We start from the raw sequence: 21,287 nt of genomic DNA, 5'->3' as shown, positions 1-21,287 counted from the left end.
CATTCGTGAAGGCTCTTCTCACGTGGTATGCGCTAATTTCCATAAAAAGGGTGGACTTCCAAACTCCCAGCCAATCAGGGCAGATCAGTCCTTTATGCACTGATTTTCATATCGTTAGTTAATGCAGGACGGGCAGGTTATCAGCTGCCTTCTGACTATGCGCAGTGGAATTTTCGGTGGAGTGTTTTATAAAAAGCGGCATGGTCCCGCAAGTTCGTGACTTCGAGTTGCGTTATTGACGGAGTCAGATCATTGTATTTTTGGTTTTTATGTTAACGGCAAACTAATCATTTTATTTAATTAGAGAAGAGAATCGACAGAGAAGAAATTATAACGAATCACTAATCAAATCCTATCTTGTCAACTTGTTTTTTGTGAGAACTGTCAGTGTTTTCCTCTATCGCCCGTTCGAGACGTCTCCTGAAGAAGCGTAAAATACGGCATCAAGATACACCAGTACCTCTCTCTCTCGCGAGTCCCTTTATAACATAACATGCCGAAGTCGTGGGCTCGTTATAATACTACAATATACGTACACAAAACCCAATGAAAGCCCATTACACTATAGGAAAGATTGCGCTCAGACATAGTACAGTAACTAAGACTGATGTTGTAATATTACACAGTGAAAGGTAGCCATTTTATTTATAATTGGGAAGCTGACCAGTTGAAATTGTAATATTACACAGTAAGAAAGATAAATTGAGCCAGTCATATTTCAGGGTAGCCAGAACAGGCGTTACAAAGTGACAGATATACATTGTACATCAAAGGAGTGAAGGAAAAGGGGCGGGGGGTGCACAGGTAAAATCCCTGTAATAACACATGGTAGGGTAGATTGATGTCATGGTAAAAAACAGATCCATATTAATATCGATCTTTAACATTACACAGCCATAGGCAAGCTCTAATACATGTGTGTGCAACATTTTAGAACTCTATTAATTCATTCTGTGATATACCTTCCCTGTTCGAAATAATGAGACACAAAAGTAATCACATGTTTTATAGTATATTCATATCAAACTACATTTATTTGCAGCTAATTTTCTTTCCTTTGGTGACAACCAAGAATGCTGACTACAAGAGACAAGTGGCCTCAATGAAAAGTCATTTCTAGAAGACACAAGAAAATCTACCTCTTTAATCCATACAAGCCAGAAATATTGAAAAATATGTGACCAAAAAATTTAATTTTACTTGCAAAGAATGAGCGCAGGAAACAAAATACATGTTATAAACCTGACATGATCATACTGAATGATGGTAGTGATACTTCTTTTGAAGAATGAAGAGCTTTTAATGTGAAATCCTACAGCTGTGAGTTTGATTTAACAAGAAGACAAATGTTTAAGTCTAAATACAAATAATGGTCTATGAGATGCACTGAATGTCAAATCAATATAATGTACGTTACTGCTTACAGAGCATTAGAACTTTTGTTAACATCTTTCATACTTTGGTCTCCTACAAGGCAAAAAAGAAAACATTGTAAGATGGTAAGATACCTTCCCAGTCCTAGACTGCAATTATCACTAGAATGACAAAATATATGGTGCACTTGGGCTCAAATCACTAAATAACAAATTTGATGACAGAATATTGACCTTACCCAACAGCTTCAAATATCTGTGACTTGTGTCATGGATATTTTAGGTCCTCTGCAATACTCACCAGAACTATAATGTTTCGGCTTAAGTTACATTGTGATTTTACGAACTTTATGAAGATGTTAGCATATAAAATGTCTATTCCAAACATAAGTCTCCTGGTGGAATTTTAATGCATTTGGGTAAATTTCAGTCCCCTTCAACAAACCATGCTCAAGTGGTATCACTTTAATACCATAAGTATTTGGCAACTACTTTAAAAAAAGGGAGAAAATTCCAGACAAGTTAAAACACCTTTGTCCAAACTTCTCTCATATAGCTGTCATGTGGTAATTCATGTCAGACTGAGTGCAGAACAGACCAGCCTCACATCTTCATTATGTATGCAATTAGATGTGGTAGTGTGCGGGCAATCTATCAGTCTTTCCTCCCGTCCGATGCATGCTACATCGTCCATGTTGATTGGGAGAGATATTTCTCCCCCTCCACTGTCGCTAAATGAGACTACTCCATCAAACCCAAGCTGCTTACAGGCAATGTTGCCATTTCCCTCTGTGAAACCGTCATCGCAGACGGTTCCCCACTGTCCATTGAGGTTCACTAATAGCATTCCCTCGTTGTAGGCTCCTTCATCTGCCAGTCGCAGTTCGCCTTCATATGAAATAACAAGCAGACCATACCAGTCATTCAATATTTCATATGAATCTATTTCATTTAACTTTATTAATAAACCATTCTAACTGTCACTTGGATGAGAGTTTTAGTTGTGGCATGTCTTAGTTCAAAACTTTGAGTGGTAATAATATTTCTATAGCTGTTCTAGTTTTCGAGACATTCAGGTTTAAAATATACTAAATCTCAGGAATACTCCTTTAAATCTAACTTAATGATGATGATGATGCTGGAACCCCTCTGCACGCCTACATGTCAACAATAATTAATTCTTTTATCCATTTTAATAAATCTCAATAAGCTTCTTTTTGAGAAATTTGTATTGATTGGCAATATTTCTGAGCAGTTAATCCATTTATTTGTGTAAGAAAAGACATAAGCAGGACAATGTTGTCATTTCCTTTCCTCCAATTTTATTGTTTCCTTGCCTTTTGCACCTTTTTAGCGGATATAGTTTGTTACAAAGATAGAACGCTGAATTCCTGAAAAGTCAAAACACTGTCATGAACTTATGTTATGCATTATATCGATGTTCTAGTGATAAACTATGCCCCATTGCAAAAACCAACCAACCGTATATGCACTTAGTAGTTTTCGTTCATGCAATAATAGAATAAAAACGTATTCCTCTGCTAAATCTGCTAAAATGTCGATATCACGGATGATTTGTGCAGAACCCAAATTCCACTGATAGAATGACCTGCCACTTGTGTAAAATTGATGTACCACAGAGAATCGTTAAAGAGCAGAAATCGGAATCAACTCCAACAATATAGGTCATTCTAACATGTCGTATTCGTCGTAGTCTTCTCACAGAAAATGACATCAAACTAGAAAGGAAGCCTGAATTACAAGTAAATATTTGACTTGATCCAGTCTCCCACGGGTGGAATTATTTCACAAAATGACAGGAAAAATTTAGATGGAAGACATTTTGCTACTCCTATTAAGGGTTGAAAAACATAATCATTGCATATGATTTGTGGCCTACAGCTCATCATAACTGAAAACTCTACACAAGGTCCTGTTTTGAGCCCTCACAAGACAACCAAAACATTTTCATGAACAATTTTGTTTCACCACAATTGAAATGTTTTCTCCACAACATTTCAGCAGATTTGAACAAACGTTCCAGGATTGAGTGTTTTACGTTTCAGATAATGACCTCTCATGACCTTCAAATTTATACAATATAATTGCATCATATATAACTCACACAACCCACTGATGACATTTCAGACAAACTGAATGAATAATGACGAAATGAGAGTCATTCAAACAGTGTCAAAAAGCAACAGAATTTCTGCTGAATTTGCACGATCGCTATAGCTCAGCTAAAAGGTTTGAAAGGTTTTCGAAAGACATAAATTGATTTTTTTACTAAACTTCATATAAACAACAGAACACCCATGGATAACATTTGTCCTTGGCATTGTAAACCTGTTGTTGCAAACTATAACAAATTTCCTATCAACGTTTTTGTTAAATATCAGGAACTGACCTAATGGTCTCTGTAATAGTAAAAAGTAGACCAACACTTGATGAGTATCAATTGTTGAAAGGACATTTCTCCAAAGTTTAAAGGCATTCGAACCAATGAATAAAGTAAATAGCTCCAATGCACTGAATTACGAAGCAATTTACAGAGGGCTACAGACATCAACTTTTGACCATGCTATTCCAAGACTCCTTACATAGATACCAAAGACGGTCAGCAATATTAAATTTCTTCTAGAAACTGGCACAAACTTCACTTAAAATCTCTCTGTGCTGGGCTTAAACATCTGCAACCTTTGGCAGCTGGCCTGGAGAAGCAGCTTGGCTTGTGCCTAAAGTAGCATCGAAACAAATTACCCTCGTTGGGCGTATGAATTGAACTGAATTGATTTTATTGTCCACAATCGGAAATTCAGCTTACACAAGTCGTAAATACGTATAACCTAAATTGCTCAACAATTTCCTTGAATAATTGCCTATTTAAGGTAAAGAAATATCTTTTGAGGATTACTTTGTACAACAATTAAGGAACTAAAGAACAAAACTGTGGCCTAGCTTTATGTGGCGAACTAATAACTGTAGGAAAAGGCTGCATGAGGACAAACAATTGCAAAGCCTTGGGCCTCGTTATGCACAGCCTCACGAATGACTTCCACACGAGGCAGCCAGAAACAATGGACGAAGATTAAGAAACTTAAACTTCAGTACACTACACAAAACAGCTCCAGCAAGAGTCACTACCACAGACAAACTTGAGGTGTCATACAATTCATTACGTCTACCTTAAATAATAAAGAGCTCATCCAGCAGCCAGCACACTATCTCTTTCTGTGGATTAATTTCAGCCACCTATATTCAATAAACCTGGAGAGATTTCACCTCTTAAACTGTTTTGGGGATGATCCCCTATCATCTCTTGTGGTAAGAGGCTGCTAATGATACATCCCTATCATCTCTTGTAGTAAGAGGTTGCCAGAGTTACCTTCCACCCATGCAGTAATGATCTTCAGAATTTAAGTGCATGAACTTGCGAGTACATCCGACAAGTTTATTTAGTTTATTTTTTACGTTAGTTTAGTTCTCTACAAATGAAGTGATCATGAAAGAAACAGCTTGTTTCTGAAGAAGACCAAATCTTAAGCATGGCACTCTCTTTCCCCCCTCAAATATTTGTGATTACTTACCAACACCAGTGCATTCAACACCAGCATCTTCTTTGTGCTCAGTTTGCAGAAAAACTATAAACGTAAAGATAGCTCAACCAATCAATTCCCCCCCCCCCCCATCCACCATCTCAGTATTTGTTTCAAGCTAAAGTGAACGTATTTTTGTTAGAAAATCTGGGATATGACATTGATGATAACTACCTTGTTTGTTTCAAAGGGAGCCTCTCAGTATTTCAAGGACGATCGTCAAATGCCCCAGTTTAGACCACCCCACCAAGATATACCAGTGTTTCGTCCAAGATAAATACCCACTTATCCCGCCCCTCCCATCTCCCGCGCACCCCCACAAAAATGAAGACTACTTGGAATCATTACTGGACGCTAAGTATTAATAGAGTAGTCCCAGGATCACCGTATTTTGTGATTCTCTATAAACAGCACTCACCTACTTCATAACTACAAACCACTCCTGCATCTTCACCATGTTTTAGGTATAATTTCAAAGTGCCGCGGAGGGGATGGGGCCAGGATTACACATTACTTCATTTTGTTTCAAGGTGAGCAAAAAAAAAGGGTTACCATACCTGCGAGAGATACAATAGTGTGATGGGAGCAAAACAACATTTGAATCTCTACTGTGTGTACAGTTGTGATCTATTGAATGGTCACAGTTGAGTTTGTATGATTCAGTGGCTTCATCAGTATGAAGTGTTTGATAAAAGAGCCCCCAAGGGACATGAAATAAATATCCCACATCACTCTTATGTATTCAGTATTATAAAAGCAGTGCAACATATATTGCACTGAAAATTAGAATAGCTGACTGACACACAAAACTAACTTAAAGAATAATTTGAGGCACAAAATTAACTTTCATAGATTGCAGACCATTACAAACCACTTCTATCTGCACAGGTGGTGTTAACTATAAAACTTTTAAATTTTGAGAAAATGAACCATTCAACAGATGTGGTTCATCAACTTAAGTGAATGCACTTCTAAGTCTAACACACATATCAATAGGTCAGTCTCTTGGATGTAACACAAAACTCAAAGGTAAAACATAATAACTTGATGACATCAAAATGACATGTTTATAATGTATTACAAATTTGTCAAGAAAAAATGGTGTTCAATATCATCCAAGGATGCTCTATTGTTAATATAAACTTAAAGGTACATGTTTCCGTATTTTGGTGGAACTATTAAAACAATGGATAACATTTAGCCCTGAAGACCCCCCTTGAATCAATAAAAAAAAACCAAACCTGAAGTGAGTTGACAGATAACACTTGCATCTTCAGCATGATTACAATTGTCGATTCTTCTATAATAACAGCTCAACAATTCAGTTTCTTCACCACCGCATCCAACATCATCAAGATGGATTTTTCCTGTACCCTCACCAAACGCAGCACTTCCACGAGACTCAAGGGCCCGAATGAGGCCTAATTGATTGCAAACTACATTAGCATCATTAATGTCCCATTCATCATCACAGACAGTGCCCCATTCTCCATTTAGGTAGATCTCAACACGTCCAGCTGTCTCATTACCTCCAGCAAGACGAATGGAACCTTCCTCTGTAGAGAAATAATGAACAATCAAGATTTACTACAATAATAGTCGATCTTTGCTTTCTAATGCTAACCTATTTACCCACTTCCTTAATGTGAGAACTTAAACTTGTTCTGAATAATTTGCTGGTCACTTACACAGACTAACTTGCAGAGCTCGTAAGCACAAAACCTGTGAATTGATTTAGTTGCTAATATATAATTCATCATTGTTTCTATAACTTCAATCTGAGCGTTTACACAACAGGTAGTAGCATCCCTTTAAACAGAGAAACTATTAAAGTGATGCATGAGTAAGCCCATGTTCATATGACATATTTTTCATATGACAAATGTTTGAGGTTTGAAGAACAATTGTTCATGATGCACCTTGTCATCCTCTGATCTGGTGGCATTATATTGATGGTTTTCTTTGTCTGCACCAGTGACGAGGAGTCTCTCATGTTTGATTGATCACAAAAATTCCTCTCACAGCACCATAACTTTTCTACTGATTACTCTCTTCAACACTTCCTTGATTTCTCAATCCGGAAAGGAAATGTCACCATCACCACCTAAATTCCAATAACTCATTTCATTCCATTGTATGGGGACCATTACTTACCGTTAATCCTCCTATCTGAGATACTATTCTTTTAACCTCCATTTCTTTTATTTATGTTCACCAGATACTGCAGATTTACTTTAGTTTAGTTACACCTGGGTAGTCAGCTCTTTGTTAATAGATGGGTAAGTGTTTTCTAGGTTTTGGGAATTATTTCAAAGTTGAGGGGGGGGGGGCAGGATTACACATTACTATATATGTTTTAAGGTAAGCAAAAGAAGAAAGGAAACCATACCTGTGGGAGTTACAGTAGCGTTAGAGAAGCAAAACAACATTTGAATCTTAACTGTGTGCACAGTTGTGATCTACTTAATGCTCACAGCTGACTTTGTATGATCCAGTGTCTTCATCAGTATGAAGTATTTGGTAAAAGACCCCCACGGACACCAAAGAAATATCCCACAACATTCTTATGTATACAGCATTAATAACAGTGCAACACATATTGCACTGAAACTGAGAATAGCTGACTGACAGACAAAGCTAACTTAAAGAATAATTTGAGGCACAAAATTAACTTTCATAAATTGCAGACTATTACAAACCACTTCTATCTGCCCAGGTGGTGTTAACTTTAACACTTTAAACTTTGAGAAAATGAACCATTGAACAGCTATGGTTCATGAACTTAAGTGAATGCACTACTAAGTCTAACGCACATATCAATAGGTCAGTCTCTCGGATGTAACACAAAACTCAAAGGTAAACCATAATAACTTGATGACATCAAAATGACATGTTTATAAGTTGTAACAAATTTCAAAAGGAAAATGGTCTTACATATAATTAAAGGGTGCTCTGTTGTTAAAAGGAACTTAAAGGAACATGTTTGGTGGAAATTTTAAAACAATGGATAACAATTAGCCCTGAAGACTCCCTTGAATGAATTTACAAAAACCAAACCTGGCGCAGGTTCGTCTGAAGTGAATTGACAGATAACACTTGCATCTTCACCATGATTACAATTGTCGATGCTATTAAAATAACAGCTCAACAATTCAGTTTCTTCGCCACCGCATCCAACATCATCAAGATGGATTTCTCCTGTTCCCTCACCAAACGCAGCACTTCCACGAGACTCAAGGGACCGAACGAAGCCTAACTGATTGCATACTACATTAGCATCATTAATGTCCCATGCATCATCACAGACAGTGCCCCATTCTCCATTTAGGTAGATCTCAACACGTCCAGCTGTCTCATTACCTCCAGCAAGACGAATGGAACCTTCCTCTGTAGAGAAATAATGAACAATCAAGATTTACTATAGTAAAAGTCTATCTTTGCTTTCTAATGCAAACCTTTTAAAGAAATTCCTTAATGTGAGAACTTAAACTTTCTCTAAAAATATGCTGGTCACTTACACAGACTAACTTGCCGAGCTCGTAAGCACAAACCTTGTGAATTGATTTAGTTGATAATATATAATTCAACATTGTTTCTATAAATTCAATCTGCGCGTTAACACAACATGTAGTAGCATCCCTTTAAACAGAGAGAAACTATTAAAGTGATGCATGAGTAAGCCCATGTTCATATGACATATTTTTCATATGACAAATGTTTGAGGCTTGGAGAATGATTGTTCTTGCTGCAACTTGCCATCCTCTGGTCTGGTGGCATTATATTGATGTTTTCCTTTATCTGGACCAGTGATAAGAGTCTCTCACCTTTCATTGATCACAAAATTCCTTTCAAAGGAACTATTAACTTTTCTACTGATTACTTTCTCCAACACTTCCTTGATTTCTCAATCCTGGGTAGTTAGCTCTTTGTTAAAAGATGAGTAGGGCATGTTTTCTAGGTTTTGGAAATAATCTCAAAGTTGAGGGGGCAGGATTACACATTAATATATATGTTTTAAGGCAAGCAAAAAACGGAAAGGTAACCATACATGTGGGAGTTACAGTAGCGTTAGAGAAGAAAAACAACCCTTGAATCTCTACTGTGTGTACAGTTGTGATCTTTTAAATGGTCACAGTTGAGTTTGTATGATCCAGTGGCTTCACAAGTATGAAGTATTTGATAAAAAAGCCCCCAAGGACATCAAACAAATATCCCACAACACTCTTATGTATTCAGTATTATTAAAGCAGTGCAACACATATTGCACTGAAACTAAGAATAGCTGACTGACTAACAAAACTAACTTACAGAATAATTTGAGTCACAATATTAACTAACTTTCATAAACTGCAGACTATTACAAACCATTTCTATCTGCCCAGGTGGTGTTAACTATAACACTTTTAAATTTTGAGAAAATGAGCAATTCAACAGCTATTGTTCATGAACTTAAGTGAATGCACTTCTAAGTCTAACACACATATCAATAGGTCAGTCTCTCGGATGTAACACAAAACTCAAAGGTAAAACATAATAAATTGATGACATCAAAATGACATTTTTATAATTTGTTGCAAATTTGTCAAGGAAAAATGGTGTTCAATATCATCCAAGGATGCTCTGTTGTTAATAAAAACTTAAAGGAACATGGTTTGGTGGAACTTTTAAGGAGGTCATGACACGGTCATATGTCGATCATTGAAATGAAATATTTGGACAATTTGATAGACAAATATACACCTTTTTTGTTAAAATACCGTTATTTTTGTGTAGAAAATATCAAATGAAAAAAATAACGTCCCACCGTTGCTCGAAAAATAAGCAGTTTAACCTTCAGTCTCAATGACGTCATTGCATGAACGATGGTTAGAATGACATGCACTGTCTGCACACGGCGTCGGGACGCGGTACATAAGCCTATACGTTCCGAGGTAAACAAGTGCTAGTCTTTACGTAACTGAATTTTTCGAGCAAAACTGCCGGTTCGGTGTGTTGTTGGTGGTTGCAGCAACACCAAATGGGAAGGAATCCGTCATCATAGATATCCGAAAGATTCGAAAATCAGTAGAATATGGACTCAGTTTGTGCACAACACTCGGTCTGATTTTGCGTGTTCAGACTATAGCTATATATGTAGTGACCGTTTTGAACCACTAAGAAGTAAGATTGTTTCGATTCAACGCATAATTTAAAGTCACGATTTGGACTTGGCGGGAGTAGGGGAAGGGTACTCCTGCCCGGAAAGTACCCCACAATCAAACGGAAACAAACGACCGATCTCGGGGAGCCATCCGTAAGCACTACAAGTACTATAGTCAGTATTGAGGAGTTCGGACACCCCTAAGAAATACACGATTTCACTATGACAACCTACGGCAAGATCCAGTTTCACGAAAAAATACGAAGCTACAGTTATTTTCTCTCCAAAATCCTATTAGCAGTAGTACTAGGCCTAAGCATGACATTAGGCATATCCCTACAGCAAGTCAAGTCGGTACCAGCAAATCAACCAAGCAAGATGCTCTAGAGAGGCAGAAGTCCAGGCTCAAGAAAACCAGTCAACAGTAGGGAAGGGTTGTTGATATGCATTATTTTCTGCTTTTAATGTAAAATTTAAGTATTCAGTTGCATATAAATTTTGGTAACTGAGGTCACAATACTTTACAAGCAAGATACTGCCTGTGTAACCATAGCAAAGCCTAGTTTATGATTTGTTGTTATTTATGTTTATCACTTTCCTGTTTTTGTTTTTATTCATTTGATCTTTTCCTTTCATTTCTTACTTTGTTTTATTCATTTCACAATGATTAAGAATTACATTGGTAGATTGAGGATTTCCCAAAATTTTCACTTTCATTGCTAACTGTTTCAGGGCAACAGCTTGTGGTCAGGTGGCCCTGTGTGAGCTTTCTCTTTAAAAACCTTTCTTTAAAAAACGATTTATGAATATTCAATGATCAACTTTTGTGTTTGATTGGTTTATGGTGGTCATTCGTGAGTTTCCATACACTAAAATATTGGATGTTTTCTTACAAATATTGGATGTATTCTTTCAATTATGGGATGTATTTTAGGAATTATGGGATGGAATGAATAGGGTATGATAGTAGGGTATGATAGTAGAGGACAAAGTTAAGGGAAGATACTATAAGCCAAGTTTGCATAGTAAGAGGAAAACAGAGGAAGGATAAGTTGAGATGGTTGTGCACAAGATCAAGATAATTTCTTATAATAACAACAGTGTTAGAGGAGAGGACCCGTATTTTCCTATAAGTTCAGTGGATTTCTTATAAGACGTATAACAGCTATTGATTAAGTGACCACATTGCTTGAATACACGATTCATGTGCATAGTAAACCCATTATTTTGCCGTAATATGTTTATTTTTCGTGTGAGCATTTCGCCTTTTCAAGTTGTCTCCACGATCTCAAAGTAAAACGACCCTACCCTCATGGGAAGGTGCCACTTGAAATTTTTCCAAACCTAAAAATATAGTTTTGCCTGGTCACTGGGTTTTTGGCCGGCTACACCTGCATTTAGGTTTTTTTAGTATCTAGTTTCAGGATGAATGGCTGTTTGGGATGTATTATGAAAATCACTTCATAAAAAGTTGTTGAAGATTGGAATGCGTGCTTTAGAAAGAGACTATTACCATCACCAGAAATGTAACAAAGTTTGAAAAAATGGAAGTTTAATGTGTATGACTTTTATCAATCAAATAAGAAACATATGACAATGAAATAATTCATTTTCTTCATTATTTTTAATTCATTCACTTTTTATGTATTTTTTGTATAATATACAGACATGGGGTTTTCACCAATAAATTTTTATACAAATGAAATACATGAATATTCCTTTCATGGAAACATTGCAAAATTAAAGCCATCAAATCTGAATGCCATTTTAGCGATGCTTCAGGCTGACGATATTTGTCCCTGTGTCGGCAAGCGGTAAGTAGTCCAGTTCTGGGTGCTGGAACCCCACATACTCAGCTGAAGGGAAGCCCTCCCTAATCTTTGTAACTGCACAAGCAGGAATGGTCACTCTAGTGTTTTTTGCCAAGATACCCCCAACAACACCTGACTAGTTGCCTGTAAGCAACATATCTGTAACGCCTGTCAGAAAGAAAAAAGAGGAAATAATAAAATATAAGAAAATGCATCATAACAAAACACTGAATCAAGCCGGCATTGAATTGAATGTTTCCAATAGGCAACGAACCGAAATCTGCATATAAGATTTGGAAGCAAAACAATACATTGTGAAAAAATTTATCCACTAACTCAAAAATAAGTGTTTAATTTTTTTACAGGATTTATTTCTAACTTCTGTTTACAGTTTTTCAAATACTCCCCCACAAAGGTGCAGACACTGAAGAGTGGGGAAATTACCCATTTTCTCTGCACTTACATGTATGCAAATGCTATTCCCTTTTCCATGTACAGGTAGGTACTGTATTCAGTTGATCAGTCGGTCTTGCAAGCAAGAGGCTCTGAGTTTACTTCATTGTCTGAGTCATCTGTGTTCTTTCCTTGCACAAACAACATTATATCACTTGCGTCATTGAAACCAGGGAATACCACCGGCTTTATGGGCCTAATAGTTTGATGGTATTCACCATTTTTTCATATTACATTACAAATTTGAAATAATTATGAAACAAATTATTTCCAATCTGATTTACAGACATATATCTAGCAATTGTAGATTCTGTAAATCCTGCTAAAATGTTGTCTTCACATATTTTTTACACCAAATCATAGTTCAGTTTAGTTTAGTAGAAAAAATGGCTTTCATGATATGAGACCATTTTGTAACTGCTTCAACAAGTTTTGAAAGACTGGTTAGGGATAGACAATAATTGACACTATGTAATATGTTTATTGGTTTGTACCACAATCCCATACAAAATGTAGGCCTTCGATTGGGAAAGAACTGAAAGTCATATTTTCAAAGACGTAGTAAATTCAGTATTCCTATTTTCTGCTGGGAATGGTAGGCGCAAAGTAAATAGATGATGTAGAAAATATTGAGTGCAGAAATTTCTAGTATGAGCCTAGCCTAGGCCTACTGTTAGATTAAATAATTTTGCATTGTCAAATTACTTGTTATATTTTACCTGAACTAATTTTCGTATCCGTTTATTTCCTATCAAAATGATACTGCTTTGTCCTATCATAATTTCATTGAATATGCCCTAAGCTACATCAAACAGAACTTGTAGTTGTACGGTAGTTGCATAACTAGATGTAGTACTACTACTAGTAGTAGTACATCTAGTAGTTGCGCGAAATGAATGTAACGACTCGATAATAGGTTATCTTTTTTCATAAGAAACATATAAATGTTAAACATTTAAACAAAATACATTAAATCATGTACTGACCCTTCATTTACGTCAATTTGGAGCCTATCAACGTCAGGAACTGCCGGAGCTTAGTCTCCCAAATCTCCTTCTGCACCAGCTCTCGCAACTGCCACTGGCTCGAATTAGTATGGTTGCAAACCAAATGCTTCTTCTTCTTCATCATCGCTATTTTCGCTTTCATCAAAAACTCGACGAAGAGCAACCCATGCGCAATTCTATTTCCTCTGAATTATCGTCGGAACTTTCAGATCAATTTAGTGCTTCATTATGTAATTGATTTCAAGTCGATGAAAACGCGTTAACACACACTACACAGTGAAACACACAGTACACAATGATATCAGCGTTGCGTCGTTCATGCAATGACGTCACGTTGCAAAAATCGTTGCAAAATTTGAAATTTTTCTCACTTCCGGGTTCAGAATGCGTCATAGTTCGTTATTTCATTTGATATTTTCTACACGAAAATAACGTTTGTTTTTAACAAAAAAAGTTATATATTTGTCTATCAAATTGTCCAGATATTTCATTTCAATGATCGACACATGACCGTGTCATGACCTCTTTAAAAGGATGGATAACATTTAGCCCTGAAGACCCCCCTTGAATCAATAATAAAGAAAAACCTGGCGTAGGTTCGTCTGAAGTGAGTTGACAGATAACACTTGCATCTTCACCATGATTACAATTGTCGAAGCTATTATAATAACCACGGGAAAAAAACACGCGTTTAAATCGCCGTTTTCGGTCTGTAATTGCGACGTAAATTCCGAGTTCCAGCCTGTTTCCGTTACGTTTCCACTCCTGAAACTAGTGATTAAGGTAAGCTTACGACCCAACTTAAACGCGTGAGTTTTCCGCGTTCGCGATGACTTATTTACCGAGTACGCGGTGACCGTAAACGCCAAGTGTCATCCAAATACGGTGAAGCTCACTTAATCGTGCGGTTTCAGGGAAGGGTAATCTTTACGTTTCCGGTCACAATTACAACAGATTCGCTACCTTAAACATGACCGTTAATCTGGAGTATACGTTTGAATCCAGCAGTAAACTTCTCGCATTGATCATCGTAAACGCCATGATTACACCAATATATACGGAGAAACGTGGTCATCGTAAACACATTACTTACGACCAATACAGGGGCTGGGCTTATTCGCCACGTTTAGGGAGTCTTAATCGGGTTGATTAGGCTGAGAAATACACGGACCACCTCTATCAAATATTACATTTGATTTAAAGAAAATTAAAAATAATAAATATAAAATCACACTCGTTTGATTTTCCACTTTTTTATTTATATATTTGCACCTCATATCGCATCGTAAACGTTAATTTGTTATTTTTACACTTATACAAAAATTATGTAAATGAACGAAATACCACTTCTAATGTGTAAATACATCTAAATGCAACTCAATATTGCTTTACATCATAGTGTTGAATATTCAGCTTTTTGAATACAAAGTTTAAACCTCGAGAAGCCATTTTCCTTTTCAAATTTCAAAACATGCATTATTGTCCGGAGAATGTTTTTTGATGCCCAAATATTACTCTACTTACATTGTGGCAATTATATACACATGCAACGATTTTAATGCCAGGTGAAAGAAGAAAAAAAAACAAGTAAATATGGAATGTTTCTATTTTTAGTTACTAGTTTGCAAATCAAAACCTCTGAAAACCAGCTACCCACTTGAAGTAAGTTAACATATCAGCAGTTAAATTGAACCAAACAAATTTATGTTTAAAATTCGGTGTGTTTATCCTCAGATGATATAAACGCCTAGGCACTTCTTCCATGATGGTTATCGGCCCCTCGACCCCCCCCCCTCCACCCAGGCCCGGAAACGGTACCAGCCTCTTTTATGTGGAACGAACTTGACACAGAACACCACTTCCTGCCTCATTTCGTAGCACGCTTAACATTTTGTTGCTGCTTTAAATTTTATTGTAATTAACATATATTTTGATATAAAATGCAATGATAGCCCAAACAAGATCTCTAATTTTTTTACCCTGAAAGTCTGGAATTAACCATGCATGAATAATGAAAGACAAACGTACAAGTACAACAACATTTCGACAAATTATTAGGCCTATGCTCTATAGCTATGTCTTATTTTAAAATATGATTTACTAAATGATTCATTAACAATTAATAGAATCATGCTTTTTTCTTGGCTTTTGTTTCCTGAAAATATTTTAAGGATAACTTAATCCTTAACATTTAATCCCTTGATGGAATATATTAGCTGTGAAGGGAAATTTAAAAAAGAGGCTTCCATTAAAGCAAAAGACTAACAAGAAAATAATAATTAATCTGACATCTATTATTATGGGCATATTCTTTCTTCCTTGTTGCATTTATCTCAGGCAGGATTTCTTTTTAAAGGTATCATGTAATTACACCAAATGTTAAATTAGAGAAAACTCTTCTTTATTATACAAAATCGTCAACTGCAACTTGTTTGTATCCGAAACAACGGTGTTTGCTGTTTGTTCCTGGTGCCTCATTAATCAACAAATGCTCAGGACAGGATTATCCACGTGCAACAGGGGCACGAGTTTAAACGTTGGGTAAAAAATTCAAAGAAATATTGTTATAACGTTACATTATTCTACGTTGTATATGGTACAAAAAGTTCAAAGAAGTCAAACGAAATGGACCTCGATATGCAGTCTTTACGCTGTTGATCAATGACTGTTTTTATGTGATGGTTTAATGTACGTATCATAACCACCGTGGGCAAATAGATGTCTTTTGTGAGCTATACATCCGGCGTTATCCGATACCAATGTATCTCTATGGAAGCTCCAATAAACTGTTTGCCACGGGCCTCCCACAAGCTTAATCCGGCACATCAAACAATGACCATTTTCACCATTTGGAGGGGGGTCATACCTTCATTGTTATTGTTCGGCCTAATTAACAGCCCAAGTTGGGGCGTCAGTCGGTACGCATTTTAAAGATACGTCTTCTTTCCTAACGGTGGGTATCCCTTTTTCTGGACTTTTCGCTAAGGAGAACGTCCTTATAGAATGAGTCCAGCCTCATTTTGTTCAGTCTTTCCGACTCCCAAGTGAACTCCTACACTACGGTACCCTAGCTCGTTCGCTCTCCATGTCAGATTCCTCGGATGACATATACTCAGTTGACATCACTGTACAGTCAGTGTTTTCTCTCCTCTGACCAGTCTATGTTCTTCATTGCGCTCAATTTACACTGAAGTTTCTGTAAACAAAGATACAAGAATAAGTATGAATTAGACATATATAAAGACCAGTTGGCATATAGTTTACTTTTGTCGAAAAATATACTAGCTCCAACTGTCAATATCTCCAGCCCCCCCCCCCCCAGTGAAAATGTGGAGGCGCGGAAGTATCATTCCGCCCCCCCCCCCCCCCCCCGCTTCGCAAGTCAGAAAAACCCCTTTTTCATTTCCAAATGAGAAAAAAAAAATCTCATTTGGAGCACCAAATTGCATCTAAGGCCAGGTGAAAATACAAAATTAAGTTTACAAAATGGGGTGGGTGTTGAAGTGTGTCTTATTGCACCAAATTGCATCTGAGGCCACCTGGAAATGCAAAACTCCCCTTAGACCCCTCCCCGGGCCGGCCATCAGTCTTCAACCGCCTACTCAAATGTACCTTCCTACGCCACTGTATGTTTCAACGGTTTACAAAGCAGATTTGTTTATGGGTTGGGAGAGGTAGGGGGTACGTGGTCGGGTGACGTTCACCATCACAAGGTTAGAACGTGAATGTATCAATAACAGTATACCCTGGCAAATTGTGCATGTAACATTTTACAGATATCTAAAAGGAGATTATTATATTATTTCTCTCACTGTCATATTTTAACTCTTTTAATTTATCGTTTTTAAAGGAGCGAATGCCTGTACAGGTCTAGGGTTTATATAATGGTGACTTTTAGTGATTGAAAAATTACATTAATAAGTCTTGGCCTAGTGTTACGTACCGAACAATCCAGTAGCACAGAGAACTTTGTTTTCGTTTGTTTTTTTTCGAAAGAAGTTGTTCCTTCTCAGCCAGTAGTGCTCGGAGTGCCTTTAATTCTTCCTTCAAATGTTTGCATCGAGCTTTCTGTCACAACATGTGCATACTGCCGCGGTAGTTCCAACTGTCGCTGCTTCTAAATGTTTTTTTCTTTTTCCAATACACGTATGACATTTTCCTGCGGAACATCATTAAAAACCAGCGACGGATCGAATTGAAAGTGTACTTTTATAAACTGGCAACCTTGCTTCCACGGAGCTTTCTGTTACTTCTGCAATAAACCACGGAAGCCGGAATCGTCCATTTTGAATGCTCTTTGCAATGTAGAACTCGATTGAGAATCAAGTGCGGTGTGAATCAAACCAACGTGTTGCTACTTGTGATACCGCCTTTTACTGATTTCAAATTGCCCGCTTTCTAGTAAGCCCATGCTGTGACGTAATTAACTATACTGAATACGTTATTGTTACTAACCAACTGGAGTAGCCAACCAGTGAACTGCAAAGTGACAGACAGTAAAATTTATCATTGTGAAGTGACCGGAAATTTCACTTCCTTATCTGGAAATGGTATTTATAGTAAGTGAGCAGTATACTTTTCTGTTTCGTACATATATTGCGGTGGGTATTTGTGCGTTTCATCGCTTTACGTGCATGATATAGGCCTTGAATATACTTCTTCGAATATCACTTGACGGCATATTGAGAGAAATCGGCAGAGCAAAAAAAGGACTGTTGAAATCTATCTCGACTAATCTATGAAAAAGAATATGGACAATGGGAAACGTAAGAGGAGCATTTAAAACGGGGGAGGGGAAGGGGAGGGGAGGGGCAGGGGGGCATGTGGTAGGAGGTTGGAAAAAGTTTTGCACAAAATTTAAGCAAAAATTACTTAAATCTCAAATATGGATTTGCGCCGCTATGACCGACAAAGTTTAGCCGAGGTTTTTGAAGCCTGACACTGAGTACCGATTGTTCGATATCCCAGTTCCGAGGCTTGTGCCCCCCCCCCCCCACCCACCCTGTCCCTGTCTTTAAATAAATGCCCTAAATAGCTATTCTGGACCCGACCATTTCTAAAGCCGCAAAAACGGCATCACCAAAGAACCGGCTAATTATATTTTAATTTCTATCTCAGGACTAAACTCGGAGGGGGTACATATAGTTGGATGGAAGGAGACATCCACAAATATCCAAAATATGACTCATTTGTAATATTAGATGAATTCTACGACCATTCTGGATCAGTTTAGGGGAAAATGTTGTATCCATGAGATGTCAACGTGTTCCTCGATCACCTAACTTTCCAATTAAAATTAACGGATTACATTCTATAACAATGGCATATGCAATTAAACAGGTTCATAATAAAATTAAGAACGATTCTTTGCATTAACAGTTAAGTTTACCACATATTGGGGAACCTGACGAGGGGGGGGGGGGTGAGTGGGTGGGGTGCACCACATGGTTGCATTGGGTCCCCAATATAGCGTTAAAGGAGGTCTAATTAAAGTACCCTAATTATTGTAAATGCTCATTTAAACGTCGCGGGTTCTCGGAAGCTAACTTGGCGAAAACAGCAAAGGGAAAACTCGATTGGATTTCAAGTGACAAAAATTGTGCGATGCTATGTACTCAGTGTGAATCCTCCAAGCCATAGTTTTTTTTTTTTTTTTTGTCTTGTCTTCGAAAAGTCTTCAACGCAAAGCGATTCTTTTCACATATCAGTTCATGGAAACTGCAATTATTATATTATCATTATGTTCTACTAGTCCATAAATTTGTTAGTACAATCATGGAGGTAAAAACCTCCATCATACAATGGTACAATGTCCTTTCTACGCTTCTGTAGCTCCGTAGTTAGCATCCAACATTGATATTTCCGAATTCTACGGTCCAGCAACAATAGGCAGCTAAATTCAAATCTGTATGGAAGCCGTGAACTGCCGCTTCTAAAACTTGTTGACGATCTCGTGAACTTATGTTAAAGTCGGAGGAAACTGAATATAGCAGTTTGTCGATCATTTAACCATGCTTTGACTCAGTGATCATATAGAAGCTGGAATCTTACAATAAACAATTAAACAATGTGAAGCGTGTCACAGTGACAATAGCATTTGATATTTACATGTTATTCAGTATATCACGCCTTTTTGACAGTAATCACAAACACATTCTTGCTATATTTTTCAGAGACCCACGAGTTATCATTTTAAAAGGTTTGAAATTCTGACACTCTTCAAAATGCGGCAGTATTTAATTTTTAATTTTATTCAGTTCCATATCAACAGCGTAATGATATAGCTACATTCATTTTTTGACATTCAACATATTAAATATCACTTGTGTATTTAACGTTACTTGATCGAGATGTAGTTTGCAATAATTTTCAGGAAAATTCGTTTCATATATATAACTATTGGAGAATAAAACCATTACCTTGATCCGGCACATGCATATGGATTTCGCTGTGTGTGCTACGTATTGTAATGTAGGCGCTCTATTTTTGCCTTTATACGGCACTTATGTATGTTTATTTATTATTTATATATATATATATATATATATATATATATATATATATATATATATATATATATATATATATATGTATATATATGTATATATATATATATGTATATATATATATATATATATATATATATATATATATATATATATATATATATATATATATATATATATATATATATATATATGAAAATCGTAATGAGTTTGTAAATCAAGAACAGTGAAACAAACTTTCAGCCTCCACCAGGATTCGAGCCACGGGCCTCCCGCTCTGTACGCGGACACCCTAACCACTAGGCTATATGGACGCTGATTGTATGTCCAGAGGTTCGAAACCGGTAAGGAAGGTCTATATGTTTGGGACTTGCTATTCTGTTTATTTAAGACTTGCATGTGTCTCAAGCATGAATGTATTACGGTACCCTCACAGGATAATACTTCCGTGTCTCAGGTATGCATTTCTTTAATGGAATTATATAACGGACACAGGACAATCTTAGCTATTATATATTTGCATATAGGTGCGTGATTTTTACAAACACCAAACGTGAATATGCCAATTTTTGGGCATAATGCTTATTTTCTCAAGCGATATAAATTATTTTCGACATTTCCGTAAAAACTAAACAGTAATGAACGTCGTTTATACGTATTATACACAGGGACGTAACTAAGGCCTGATGATTGAGAGTGGGTAGGGGGGGGGGGGAGATGTAGTGGCTGAAATTCCAACTGGATGGGATTTGGAGCCAGAAAATTCCGACTGCTACCTTGTAACCCGCAGCCCCCCCCCCCCCACACACACCCTACTCGTCAACGATACAGTCAGTGTCAGTCAGTCAGTCAGACACTCCATCTTTCGCGACTGCACTTTTGTTTTTTTGGTACATTTGTACCACTGGCCCTCACTTCACAAATTTATTAATCACTCTGGTTAGCGAGTAAGCAATGAGTATAAGTTATCAGCTTGATAGGCTACATAGACTACCAACTAAAAAAGCTATGTTAATGTAACAAAGGGGAAAACTTTTCTTTTTCAACAAATTATATTCGAAGACATAGCGGTGAACTACCCCAAAATACAGTGCTTTTTCCTAGCGCGCTTAATATTATTTTCTTGGGGGGGGGGGGGCTATTTATCACTCACATGAAAAAAATTAAATTGTTCACTTCATTCCAACTGAGCATTGGGAATGAAATGAACAGTCAAACATTTTGCAGAAAAATGTTGAGTTGACGAGATACGATAAGTTGCCAATTAAACATTTTGCAGAAAATTTTACAATTGCTCAATTGGGATGAAGTGAACAATTGAACATTTTGCCAAAAACATGTCCAATTAACGAGATAAGATAAGTTGTCCATTGAACATTTTGCAGAAAATTTTTCAAT

At 36.9% G+C, this 21,287-nt stretch overlaps 1 protein-coding gene across 2 annotated transcripts in view; it reads right to left on the bottom strand.

Annotated features, from left to right (window-relative positions):
* Positions 1 to 999: 999 nt before the first annotated feature.
* The window catches only part of LOC139977180 (scavenger receptor cysteine-rich domain-containing protein DMBT1-like), a 54,515-nt gene continuing 34,227 nt past the window's right edge, over positions 1,000 to 21,287 (bottom strand). Inside the window, exons 9-12 of one of the 2 annotated variants that reach the window (XM_071986421.1) lie at positions 13,971 to 14,054; positions 8,030 to 8,359; positions 6,214 to 6,528; positions 1,000 to 2,261 (exon numbers count right to left, since the gene is read on the bottom strand). In XM_071986421.1, coding sequence (XP_071842522.1) covers positions 1,945 to 2,261; positions 6,214 to 6,528; positions 8,030 to 8,359; positions 13,971 to 14,054 — 1,046 coding nt within the window. In that variant the 3' untranslated portion in view covers positions 1,000 to 1,944. The remainder of the gene's footprint in view (positions 2,262 to 6,213; positions 6,529 to 8,029; positions 8,360 to 13,970; positions 14,055 to 21,287) is intronic. The other variant, XM_071986429.1, reaches the window with a different exon arrangement.

Source organism: Apostichopus japonicus, chromosome 2 (genome assembly GCF_037975245.1).
Source record: "Apostichopus japonicus isolate 1M-3 chromosome 2, ASM3797524v1, whole genome shotgun sequence".
Lineage (NCBI taxonomy): Eukaryota > Metazoa > Echinodermata > Holothuroidea > Aspidochirotida > Stichopodidae > Apostichopus > Apostichopus japonicus.
The sequence above is the reverse complement of the archived record's forward strand: the minus strand, read 5'-3'. Positions and strand labels throughout refer to the sequence as shown.